Here is a 13,181-nt window from a genome sequence, read left to right as displayed (position 1 = left end):
GTGTCACTTTTTCCCTAGCTGCTGTGTTAAGTCTGCTAGGAATATAAAGATAAATAAGTCAGCCCCTGATCTTCTAAAGCTTATAGCTTAATGAGGGGAGATAGATGTGTGAACAGGTAACTACATTAAATGCTGTTGAAGTACAAGGGCAATAGAAGCATACAGGAAGGAAAGAGGGGCTATCAGGAATGCTGAGACTTATTTTGTATTACACAAGTAGACCAGGACAAGGTGGTGCCTGAACATAAGCAGAGGACAGTGTCACCTATGCTCTAAGGAGGGAACCTCAGCCACAACCAAGGAGTCTGTGGAGCTGGGCGTGCACAGGAGAGACAGGCAAACTGAGGCCAGAGCCTTAGGATACCTCACGCCTTGTCAAATAGCTGAGACTTCATTATGCATGGATTTGGGAAAGGTAGAGGCCATGTCCTGCAATGTAGTAAACTACTCAGAACATATAGGGAGAAGAGTACTTCAAGAATACAGTATATACAGAATAACTTCAGAGGAAAGCAATTTGTACATTTTCTATGGATGATTATATAGAAAAATCAGAGGGAAATCTTCAAATATTTAACCTAGTAGAGATTTGGAGGAGATGGAGAAGGAATCATGCTATCAAATATTAAAAAAATAGTCATATTGCAGAAAAATTAGACCTGCTCTGTGGGTAGTAGAATTAGTGGTAATAATAATACTATTAGGTAATAATTACTGAGTATGACTATGCTCTAGGAAGTATCAAAACTCTTTAACTGCATTAACTTATTTAACCCTTACAATATCCGTAACAAGTGAGTCCTATATACTTTTCCATTTTACTGAAAAGGAAACTGAGTCACACAGAGGTTTAGTCAATTGCCATATGTCTCAAACTAGGAAGTGGTTGAGCCAGACCCAAATAATCTGGCCCTGAAACCACTATATTATGACTCTCCAAAACCAAAGGAAATGGCTGGAATCTAAAGGAAGGCAGAATTTCTGCTTCCTTGTGTCCTTCTTGTTCTTCCCATCTTCTTGAAATTCAACCATCTTCTTGAATTCAACCAGATAGTGAACTATCTGGAGAAATGCATGTTCCCCATTATTGAAGACAGCACTGCAAGTACATTGTAAAGGGATCAGAGTTCAAAGACAGGGGTCAAAATAAATAATCCTGAAGGCCCCTCTGAGCCTGAGTTGTTATGACTCTAGGATGGTGTGACACTGCAGGGTAAGAACTCTGGGGAGCCTGATGCTTGTGAGGACTGTGGGGAGCCAGGTGCTTGTGCGGGTTACCCAATGACTAAAATTGTCACAAATCTTCATGGAAGTTGTTCCCCCAGTGCCTGATCTATTGATTCTATCAAAAAAAATAAGCAACTTTTCTACACAGGAGTTGACCTGGCTTGGGGAGCAAAGCCAGCATGATCATTTCTGTTTAACACATAAAGCTACAAAATTGCCCTTGAGGTCTAGGTGTGAGTTTTTATTGCCCATGAGAAGGAGACCCGTGGAGTGGATACATCAGGATTCCTGGGCAAAGGCAGGTGAAGCTGGGAAGAAACCTTAAGGATGGTTTTCTTCTAAGGTTTACCATTATTCAGCACTCTCTAAATCTTGGTTAAACACATTCATCCTTGACCTTCACTCAAAGGCCTCCTGAATTTTTCTTATAGGAAGCCTTAGAGATGGATCAATTAAGAGTCATTATCATTTCTTTTTCCCCCTACTTGAGTGCTGGGAATAGCTAATACTTTGCTTATGCCCTCAGCATGCTTTCAGCCTAAGATAAATAAACGCATGCAAATATGGATGGACAGTATTGCATGGATGATATGGTATGTGGTATTTGAGCGCTCATACACCACTTCCACATTCTGACTCTGTTCATCCATCTGTGACTGTGTTTATATTCTTAGCTTCCTGCAGGCAGAAACTAGTTCTGTTTTCTTCAAGCACCACTACCTATCAATAACTACACTCAAAAAGACTATTTGCAGAATTGCCAAATGTAGAACTTGGAATGAAACTTCAAAGTCTTTTAGTCCGACTGTTTCATTTTAGCATGGAAAAACTGAGGCCAATCTAGGGGATATATCATACCCAAGGTTGCAGAATGTTTTCAGATGGCTTTAGAAGTATGGTTTCTAATCTGGATGCAGATTAGAACCTCTTGAAGAGGATCTTAAAAACATCAGTGCAGACACTCATTACAAAGAAATTCTGACCTAATTGGTCTGTGATTGGGTCTGGACATTAGTATTTTTATAAAGCTCCCCAGATGATTCTATGCAACAGCAAGTTTATAAACAACTGACTCAAAGCATGGCCTCTGGAGTTTGTCTAAATGGATTCTATACCTGATGCCTCCACTTGCTATTTGTAAAAAAAAAAAAAAAAAAAAATCAATTAACCTCATTGCATCTCTGTTTCCTCATCCTCAACATCATGATACCCAAAGTAGTACAGACCTTTCAAATGCTTGTGTCAAATACTAGTTAACTATTATTGTGTTTTTTTTTTTTTTTTTTATGGAGGGGGAGCTGGGAATGTAGCTCAGTTGCAGAACGGTTGTCTAGTATGTGTGAGGTCCTGGGTTCCATTTCTACTACTGCAAAGTAAACAAATGCATAATAAATAAATAAAGTTCAAGTAAAAAAAAAAAAGATGGGAAGTATAGGAAATAAACCTAGATCACCCCTATCTACTGAGGATCTTTCTGACTTCTGAGATAGGGTCGGGAGATGTAGTATTGCTCTAAGCTGCTGGACTTGGAAGAATCACGAATCCATGAAAAAGGAAATTACCTGTGCTTGTACACAAGGAAAGCTAAAAATAATCACCTCCACTAGATGGAAATGCAGATAGAAGCAGCCCTCCTAAAGCACTTGGGTTGGCCCTAGTGTACAGTGTGAGAATAAGACTAGCTTTTGTTCCTCTGGGTACTTTCAACTGAAAACACAAGTTGGCAGATCAAAAGGAGATGGATGTACAGAAGAACATTTATGCAAGGTGATGGCCCAAATATCAGAGAGCATTGGAAAAGAATAATTAACTTTCTTCAGTTAATAATGCATTTGTATTTTTCTAGGAACCCTACATTAGGTAGCAGGGTAAATCCATTCCCAAAAAGGAAGTAAATATGAATCCCACATAGAGGTCAAATGGACAACATTCACCTTACCCAGACCAGCTGCCTGAAACAAATTTTTCCCTGGATTTTTTTCTGGAGTTTTCTCCCTTTACTGTTTTTGGATTCTTATGCTTTTCAGAAGGTGGGACATAAAGGAAGTGGTTAGGCTGGGCTGGGTGGCAGTGGTATTAAGAATCAACCAAGCACTCAGTGACATAAGACAACTGTTAAAAGGCCACTTTACTCTTACCAGCTTTCACCATTCAGCAAACAACTGAAGGCACATGGGACTTCCAGGAGCTTCTCCTCAGCCTGGGGTGGGGGAAGTCAGCAAAGGCAGTGCCTCTGACCTGCTACCATACTGAGCCAGGGCATGAATGCTCTCCCCTCCCCCCATGCTCCCATCTCAAAATAAGGATGGAGGGCTGCTGATATTCTAGCCATCCAGTCATTATTTCCACAAGGAACCAGAGGCTGTGCCAAGCGTCTTTACATTGCTTCTGGCACTCCTATTGGTAATTCAAGCCAAGCCAAATTTAGGAGATCATACCAGGCCTTTGGTCTCATCCTTCAGTTGTTTTTGCTCCCTGTTGTACTTCCTGTGGCTAAAAGAATGCATGGAACACAGTAGGCTTCAATAAACACTTGCTGGTGATTGAACCAGCACACAAAGAAGCCACTAGATAGATTTTGGAATTGGGGTTAGAGTTTGGTGATACCTCCAAGATGAGCAAAGGAAGCATCACTAGAAAGTGAATTTGAAAGAGTAAGATAAGCCAAAAGCAGTCAGTCTTTTGATCAGTTTTTATTTTTTTTTTATTTTTTTTTTATTACTGCAAAGGCCAATACTCTCACAGAGGCAAAAACAAAACAAAACAAAACAAAAAACCCACCAAAAATAAATAAATAAATAAATAAATTTAGAAACCCAAGATGTCCTCAGTAACACAACTGAAGAATGTGTTTTCCAATATTTGATTTCCTAGCTTGACAGTCTTTCTTGAAATACTCTCTTCTGGGCAATGAAAATGTGAATCTTTGTCGGTTTGTTTTGCAGTTTGCAAATGACTTACAGAGCTCTTCTGGCAGAGTTTCTGTTTTTCCTCTTGCAAATAAACAAAAGGCCATTTCTCTAATATGACTTAAGTGGGAGAGATTCTGTGATCTCCTGTCATGATTCTGAATGGAGGAGTAAAGGAGAGGAAAGTAGAAAGAATTAAGAAAAACGGAAACAAGCAGAGTATAGAAGCTGAGGGGGGAAATGCAGAAAAGAGGCAGAGATAAACTGGATATGGAAAATTAGAGTGTCAGGGAGACCAAATAACTGAAGACTCAGTAATCAATAGGATCCCAGACACCTTTACTGGGGACAACTAAACTCACTCAGGGTCTGTTGGTTCTCCCTCCCTCCCGTTCCACCTGTCATCAGGGCTCCATGTGAACTGGGAAGACAGACCTTCCCCTCCTTCTAGGCAAGCCTGCGTGAGGCAGAGCAACCCCTGCCAGCTTGACCTAGATCTGTCAACTGATCAATTATTTTTCCCATAGAAGAAGAGAAGGGAAAATGAAAGGAAGGAAGAAAAAAGGTAAATAGAAAAAAAGAGAAATGGACAGAACTGAGAGGGGGGCAGAGAGCAGAGTGGGGTGGGGGGAGAGAAAGAGAGGGAAAGCGGGTGCACTCTCATACCTTTAAGTTTAAGCAGGGATAATGAGAACAGGCTTAATTTGGAAGATAACATGAATAAATAAATACATAAAAGACAATATAAACTCTCAGAGGTGACTAGCCAAAATCGTAGGCAAAACAGAAAGAGCTTTCTTCTTCTCTCCTTTGCTAATCCAGATTAAAGCAGGGATTTCCCCCCACGCCCACCATGGAAGCTCCTATCTCTGGCTCCCATCCTTCCCAAGGGTCCTCCTTTCTGTCATTCACACTGCTGGCACTGCACCCCCATCTGGAACCTGCTTTCCAAGTGGATGGGGTGGGGGATTCTCCCTGCCAGCTTCCTCTAAGGCTCCTGGCCCCTCCCCAGTGCTCCCTCCAATGGAATGGAGCATCTGCTACCAGGGAGAAGGACGGTCTGGAGATAACCACTAGGATGACACCCTTCCCAACCTGTATGCTTGCATATTTTCACTTTTTATGTTTAATTTGTTTTTATTGAATTTCAAATGACTATAGACATAAAGTAAACATGTAACGAGCCAATAGAGCAGAAAGGAAGTAAACCGCATAAATACAACCGGGCTCAGCATGGAGTTCCACTTAGCACCACATGTTTGGAGTGTTACAAGCATTAATGAGTCCTTACAACACCCAGGGGAGTCGCTCCCCGGCCTGGCGGGCAGGTGGGGAGAGAGGCTCACAGAGGGAAAGATTTTTCCCTATAGAAGACACAGGAAAGTTTGAGCTCAGATATGCACATGTTCCCCACTGAGCTGCGCTCAGGCCACTAGAATTGGCTTGACACCTGGAGGCCATGTGCATGGGGTGTTTAAAGAGTGTGTAGGACCTCTGCTGAGGCTAGATATAAAGAAAAAAAAAAAACTTTCTCATTCTAAGTTGTAGGCAGAAACAGGGATGAGCTAAAAGAAGAAAAAGAAAAGAAAAAAACAAAGAAAACTCAGAAAAGAGTCAAATATCACCATGAGTGGACACCATGACCATAGAAAAAGAGAAGGGATGTGTTTCTTGCATATGGCAGGATCACATATCCCATATTGATTCACAAATTCAGCCACTCCTTAGGTTATCGGAGATTTCACTTCATCCCAGGGTATTATTGTGGCTAAAGCCAACACCAACCTATCCAAGATGCACAGCCAGAACCAGCTTTGGTCCCTGTGTCTCAACTCTGCCAGAATGAAAGCATGCAGAGAAGAGATCCCCAGGGAATTGCTAGAAGGCAATCCAGACTGGAGCACCTCTGCAGGGAATCCAGAGACACATTCTAAAGTCATTGTTCAGGACCCCTTAATTAATACAAGTGCTGTAGGAGAAGCTTACTAAGAAAGAACAGAAGTCAGGGACTATACATTATCACAGATATAAAGGGGTTCTTATACTTATACTTGGCTTTAAATAACCAAAAAAGGAAGGATCAGCACCAGGAGCAGGTATGCACCTGGCAAATAAACTAAACCTGGGATGCCTGGTAACTAAAGACAATTCCAAGAATTATCGTCATGTAGCAAGACCGTAGCTGGCACTGCTCAGCAAATGCTCAGAGGACCAGTGCTGTTGGTAGGACCATACCCCAACAGAAAGTAGGGGGAATCTACATTTGTAGTGCTCGGCATACCCTGTTTATCACCACCCTAGAGCTGGAAGCTTCAAGCATGGTTGTCAGGGACCACATGCCTGCATCGGACCCAGGGTCTCATCACCACTGATGATTCTGTGTTACCATTGAATGCTGTTATGGGCTCCTCTGCAACCCTCTTATCTCAGAAGCATTGCGTGGCTCTGGCTGCTGCAGGCACTCACATGTTTACCATGAGTGGCAGGAAGTTGGCTGGTCTGCCTCAGTGAATGGTGCCTATGACCTCAACACCAAGCAAAGGACAGTATGAACTGGGCCAAGCCTCCTCTCCCTTCCAATCTGCCCTGTCTGTGTTTCTAGTGAACAGCCAAGTTGATAACGGAATGTGAGGGGAGGAAAGAAAATTAGAAAGGTATGAGAAGAATCTAACCAAACTAATCAGCAGGTGTTCAAAGGAACAATGATCCTTCGAAGGAGAAATGGTCGGGTTTCTAGAAAGAGAAATCTGCAGCACACCCAGCCATTCTTTTCAGAGCCTCTCGTGACAGAAGGTGGGCGGTGTGCTGAAAAGGATAGCGCCTGATCCAGCTTCTCTGCTCCTGTTCCCAGGAAAGAGGTGCCTCTAGTTAATCAACCCTGGTGAATCTCAGGGCCAGTGCCCCAGGGAGCCAATCACCCCCTCCCAGCTGCCCACACTAATCAGCACGCTGATTCCTTGGAAATTCCCTCCTGCTTTTCTTTAAGCTGGATCATGGTTGCTGGTTGGGTTGTGGGGAGTCACAGGTCAGGAAGGGGTCCATCACCTGCCACCAGAACCACACACCTTTTCAAGAGGCAGGAAACACTGGAAGTAGCCGCCTCAGGAAGAGCCAGTTTAAAACAAAAACAGAGAAGAAAAAATTGCCTTGGAATGTGTACTGCATTCTAACTAGTCCCTCTGGGTCAGTGCAATAGGGGTGGATTATTGCAGGCAAGACCTGGGCTGCCTCAGTAATTCTGTAAGTTTGATAAGAGATAGCTGGCAGACTCCAGCTTCCTTCCCCTGAAAGAGAAAACAGATATCACCTCTGCCACATCCGCCTGGCATATGGAATGGGAGTTCTTTGGGGGTCATTCTGCCTTAAAATTGGGCAGCCTTGTTCTATTATGACACATTGAAACCTATTCAGAGTTGACTGAATGTGGCTAGCAAAAATAAAACCATCACTGTCCCTAGGAAATTCAGGATTTGGTGGAATGTAACCAGGTCTGAGATAATCCTGGTCACCACTACCCCCATTCCAAGACAGCAATGAGGCCATAAAATCAGATTTCTCCCTGGAGAAATTTGTACCACTACTTTCTACTCATCTATTCAGGGACGATTCAAAGTATGAGCAAATATTATGCTTCCCTGCATTTAATTCTGATGAAAAAAAAAATCACGTATGCTAATTTATATGTAAATTCAGTATGGCCCTGGGGCTCCTGGCATGCAGCCAGTGGGGCTGTTGACAGTGGAATTTTGGCCCTTGTCTCCAGGTTGAAGTTCAGATAGAAGAGACACAGATCTCGAGACAGATGGAGATGACTGAGGGCTTGGGACCTTTCCTCTCCCTGGACTCCTCGCTCCATACCTTGCCTAGTTAGTTTGCATTTCTGTTGTCAGGATGCAAGAAGCAGTTTCCCTAAAGGTGCATGGTTGTGAATTCAGTTTCTCCACTACCAGTTTAGGACTCAGGTCTCCCTGCGTACCCAGGGGCACGCGCGTGTGCGTGCAACACACACACACACACACACACACACACACACACACACACACACGATGCATGCGCATACTGCTTCTGCTCCACATTATGTAAGAGGAGTCAACCAAGGATGCATTTAACTTCAGTCCCTTCACTCTTTCACACACCAATACCCCAGGGGAGAGGACTGCCATCCAAGGCCCCTGGGGTTGGGCACAAGACGCAATGTCATGGATATCTCTGCAAAGTCCACCACCCTGGACCTCCTTGTCATTCGACACTGATCCCTTCCATCTCCCCATCCCTCCACCTTCCTTCTGGAGCACCAGCCAAGGGTGCACACACATTTGATTCTTTCCAGCGGTGATCCATGTGCCCACCTTGTGAGGATCTGCAAGGGACATTGGCCATCCCCAAAGCCTGACCTCAGACAGAGATCAGCAGGACTAGAGCACAGGACTGAACAAAATCACCAGACCACTACATTGCAGTGAGAGGAGAACGAAGCTGCGGGACTCCCATTCTTTTTTTTACTTTGCCCAACTGAACTTTCCTCTGGGAATACAACTGCATAGGACAGCAGCTCCCCGACTTCCCTTGGGTGGGCCCTCCTGGAGATCCCTGCTGGACCACCCAGGGAAAGTTTCTCTACCTGTGTCAACCCTACGAGTTTAAGTGTGTTTAATGTGAAAGAACGAAACTAGAGCCCCCAAAGGACAGGGTGGGTGGGAACAAGCAGGTGAGCAGCTCATTCTGCTGCTGGAATAAGTGAGAGGGCTGGGGCAGGGGGTGGGGGCTCCACAGTGCAGCAAACGGACTCAAGGTGGAGGCAGATTCCAAATGCACCTGCACCCAGCACAGCAAACATCAAAGCGCACACCGCAAGAGAGCAAGACTGGCTCTCAACTGCAGCCCCTGGCTTAGCTTACCAGCCAATAAATAAACAGAAAATTAGCATTCGGCTCTGATTGCCTCTCTCCTTTCAACTTAAAAAAAGCTTTCCTGAATTTCAGAGCCCTCTGCTTTCACTCCTTTTTATCTGTTCTGTTATCCACAACCCCCACCTCCACCCAGGCCCCCACCACAAACACACCCCCAAACACATTCTAAACTAACACAGTTGTTCAACCACTGCTGCAAATTGATTCATCCCTCGGAGCCAGATCACTGACCAGCACCTTTCAGGAGGCACCCGATTATTTCTAGCCTGCGTTTTTTTTCCCCCCCATTTGCTCTTTTTAAAAGCTCTGCAAGTTCACTGGCCGATATTTAAAGTTTCCTCCTGTGATTTCTTCCCAGTCACATAAGCAGCACATCAGCAACCCCACCATCCTCCCCATCCGTAGCGTTCCCCTGCTTACATGTGGGCTCTCTTGTGTATGTGTGCAAGAATGTGCACGAAGCCAAGGAGCCCAGCACATTAACCGCGGACCTGACAGGAGGAGCAGACACATTTTTACTTATGCATATACATTCTCCCATTCCGGTAGCAGCCAGAATCGAATCAATATTCTCGCAGCCTGGTCGGGAGAATGAAGTCCCAGCCATGCTGTTTCAACGCTCTCTCCTCCACCTGCAAACCGCGCAGCAGAACCGACTCCGGGAGTCTGCGAATCATATTAAGCACACTGTACAATCCCTGGGTCTACCGTAGGCAAATCAATAGCAAGCTCTTACCTTGGAAGAGACACAGAGCAGCCAGCCCCGTGAAGATTGCCCAAGAGATAGAATTGTGCATTTTTGCCTGGATGGTTTTCATGATTTTTTTTTCCTCTTCTTTTTCTTCTTTTTTGTCAGGTTCGGGTTTTTTTTCTTTCTTTCTTTCTTTCTTTTTCTTTTTTTTTCCCCCTGATAGATTGCGTTGCTCTCAAGCTCCTAGGAGGAGATTTAAATCCACTGTTTTGCTGAAGGACACAAAAAGGAAGCGGAGGGTGCGAGAGAGTGTGACTTCTCCGTAATTATCTCCACTCATACTCTGGCACTGAGGCCCATTGTACAATCTGGCCCTGGACAGCCCTCCTACAAGCAGCAGTCATTGGTTCTAATCCAAGGATTGACAGAGCTACAACACACGCGCGCGGGCACACACACACACACACACACACACACACACACACTCAGGAATCATTTACTGGGCAAATCAGGCTAGCTGATTAAAGAGACAGGAGCCTGGAGAGATGGAATGATAAATGCCACTTTGCCTCTTTTATATTACTTTCATTTTTTAAACTTGACAGTCTCAGAGCCCCCAGCATCAGAAAATCCCTTTCCCCCTGGCATTCCCTGGCCTCCTGAACTCAGCTTCCTCTTGCACTGGAAAAATCCCATAGCCAGCAACGGCTTGCGGGAAATTTTAAAGGGATATTTTCATGCTCAGTGAAACTTACAAGGATGAGTCAAATTTCATTTGTTGGTTCCTATTTTCCTCTCCAATGGAAATATCATTCAGTGACAGATTTTTTTTTCTCTCCCTCTCATCAACCTTTCCATTTAGTTGCTTTGAAAATAATAAATAACTTTCTATTTTCTCCTCCTGTCACTCCTGTTTCAGAGTACCTATATCACTCCTATTTTTCATTTGCTTTCTTTATTTCCTAAGTCATCCATGTACACTTAATACCATGAAAAGAGATTAAGTACAGGGGATTTGAGAAGGTCTTCAGTCTGAATATAGAGAAATGTCTTCCAAGGAGAAATAAATCTACATGCACTAAAAAGAATAAAATAAGTATGTGTGGCTTGATGTGCAGCAAGACAGATTTAAGTTAGTTGAGCTGAAGAACTGTCTAAGTATAGACTTTGTATGCAGTTATTAAATGTCCTCAGAGAGTTATAGACATTCATCTCCTTGGTGATAGGTAAGAATAAAAATCAGCCAGAAGTAATTGAATGGATTCAATGACTTCTTAAGAGATAGAATTCTAAGTCCTGGGAAGCTGATGGTCCTCATTTTTGGCTTCCTCTTATGGGAAGCAAGTTGTATGATGTGAACAAAAATTCTGGAAAACTTGGCCCCTCACAGAACCTTCCCTAAATGATTCTGACAAATTCATACCCTGACTCTATTCAGCACACAGTTTTGAAATATTCTTCAATACCCATATGCAGCTATTTACTATTCTTTCTTTTTAATCCAAAAAATCTTATATATATATATATATATATATATATATATATATATATATATAGTATAAATTGCATAAATGGAGCACTTGTCTGTGTATATTCGTGGGCACAAGTCCTAGAGACTGTCCATCTTGGGTTGCAAGTGAATCTAGACAGCCCTCCTGAGCTGTGCAGCCCAGCATACCTGATTGGGAGCTGCCCTGGAACCTGGAGACCTGGGCTCCAGTCCTTCTCCCATACACAGGTCAGGTCATTTTACCTCTGTGAACACTGGCCTCTTGTCTGTAACATTAAAGAAATGGAATAATTTCTAAGAACTCTTTCAATTTTAAAGATGTTTTATGTTGTTTGATATTTCTTTTTTTGCCATTAAGTTCTAATTCATATGTCTATCAAAATGCCCTTGATATTGTAAGCTCCCAATGGACAAGAACCTTATCTGCAGATGAGTCGTTTTGTACAGTGCTCGGCACAGTGACATGTGTAATTAAATGCTTTGGAAAGACTGTGACAGCAGATGATAACAGGGCAGTACGGAGGGGAGAGAGGCTTCCCTTTACCACTATCTCACTTCTCTCCAGACTGAAGATAAAGACCACAGCTCATTGATAAGTCTAGAGTCCCGACCTGGAAGAGGAAGGGACACGAACATCTGTCAGGGTCCCACAATAAATCCATACAGTTATCAATTTTTATTAAGCTCCCATATGTGTGACAACAATAGGAATTTTCATCACAGCCAATTTTTATTGACCGTTTGCTGTATGTCAGTCATGACTGTGGTTAGTGCATTTTTCTCACCAAATCCCTACAACCTGGGAAGTGGAACTATCATCACGCCCCTTGCGTAGATGAGGATGTTGAGGCTCAGGGAAAAAATTGTGCACTGCTACCTAAGTCTTAAGGAACGCAGTCAGGATTAGAGTCTAAGTAGTTGTCTCTCAAATAATCCTCAAAAATAATATCCTAAGCTAATTGCTATGCTATGAAGGGACTCAAATATCTATCCAATATTCTTACACACAATCTTTTTTGCTATTTTTATGAGATGAGAGATTACAAATTAATACATAGTATGAAACAACACGTTTATTGATACAGAAAAAATATGCAAAACCCCGTAAATTGCTCTTAGTATTTTAATGGAGTTTCAAATGCTTTGTACATATAGCTAATTTTATCAGACAGCATCTAATAGATGACCATTTTCCATGGCAGTTGTCTAAAGTTCTGTGGAGATGGTGGGAGTCATGATAGGCTTTGAGAGGGAGGGAGAAGGTATTAGATCCAAGGCACAGGGAAGAATATGGCAGCCAGAGGAATCAGTAACTTAAAACTTAGGGTTGGAAACACACCAGGTAAATTTGTAGACCTAGAGACCTGCCTGAGCTCTTCCATCTAAACCTGCTGTGTTGCAATAAAATTTTTAAAAATCAAAATGAAATAAAACATACAACGATACCTGACCCTAGTAGATACTTTCCGCACACAGACAACATTGCCCTGCTGACACAGGACAGGCATCCTGAGGAGATGCTGGTTGTCACTGGGGTGGCTTCTCTTTTTTTTGTTGTTGTTGTTCTTTTTAAATATATATGACAGTAGAGTGTATTTTGACATACTAATATATAGAGTGTATTTTGACATACTATATTTAAAGAGAGTATAACTTATTTTATAAAATAAAATATAAAATAAGCTGGATTTCATTCTTGTGGTTGAACATGATGTGGAGTTACACTGGTTGTGTATTCATATGTGAATATAGGAAATTATGTCCGATTCATTCTACTGTCTTCCCTATTCCCATTTCCCCACCCTTTCCTTCATTCCCCTTTGTCTAATCCAATTAACTTCTATTCTGCCCCCACCCAAAGTATATTAGCATCCCCATATCAGAGAGAACATTCTACCTTTTTTTTGTTTGTTTTTTGCGGGGGTGACTTATTT

General features: G+C 42.8%; 1 protein-coding gene across 4 annotated transcripts in view; it reads right to left on the bottom strand.

Moving 5' to 3' along the window:
* The window catches only part of Ntm (neurotrimin), a 960,133-nt gene extending 949,733 nt beyond the window's left edge, over positions 1 to 10,400 (bottom strand). For all 4 annotated transcript variants that reach the window (XM_048796170.1, XM_048796171.1, XM_048796172.1 and 1 more), the window contains exon 1: positions 9,783 to 10,400. In XM_048796170.1, coding sequence (XP_048652127.1) covers positions 9,783 to 9,864 — 82 coding nt within the window. In that variant the 5' untranslated portion in view covers positions 9,865 to 10,400. The remainder of the gene's footprint in view (positions 1 to 9,782) is intronic.
* Positions 10,401 to 13,181: the final 2,781 nt, after the last annotated feature.

Source organism: Marmota marmota, unplaced genomic scaffold, assembly GCF_001458135.2.
Source record: "Marmota marmota marmota unplaced genomic scaffold, marMar, whole genome shotgun sequence".
Lineage (NCBI taxonomy): Eukaryota > Metazoa > Chordata > Mammalia > Rodentia > Sciuridae > Marmota > Marmota marmota.
Note: the sequence above shows the minus strand (reverse complement) of the source record. Positions and strands in the feature narration are given on the sequence as shown.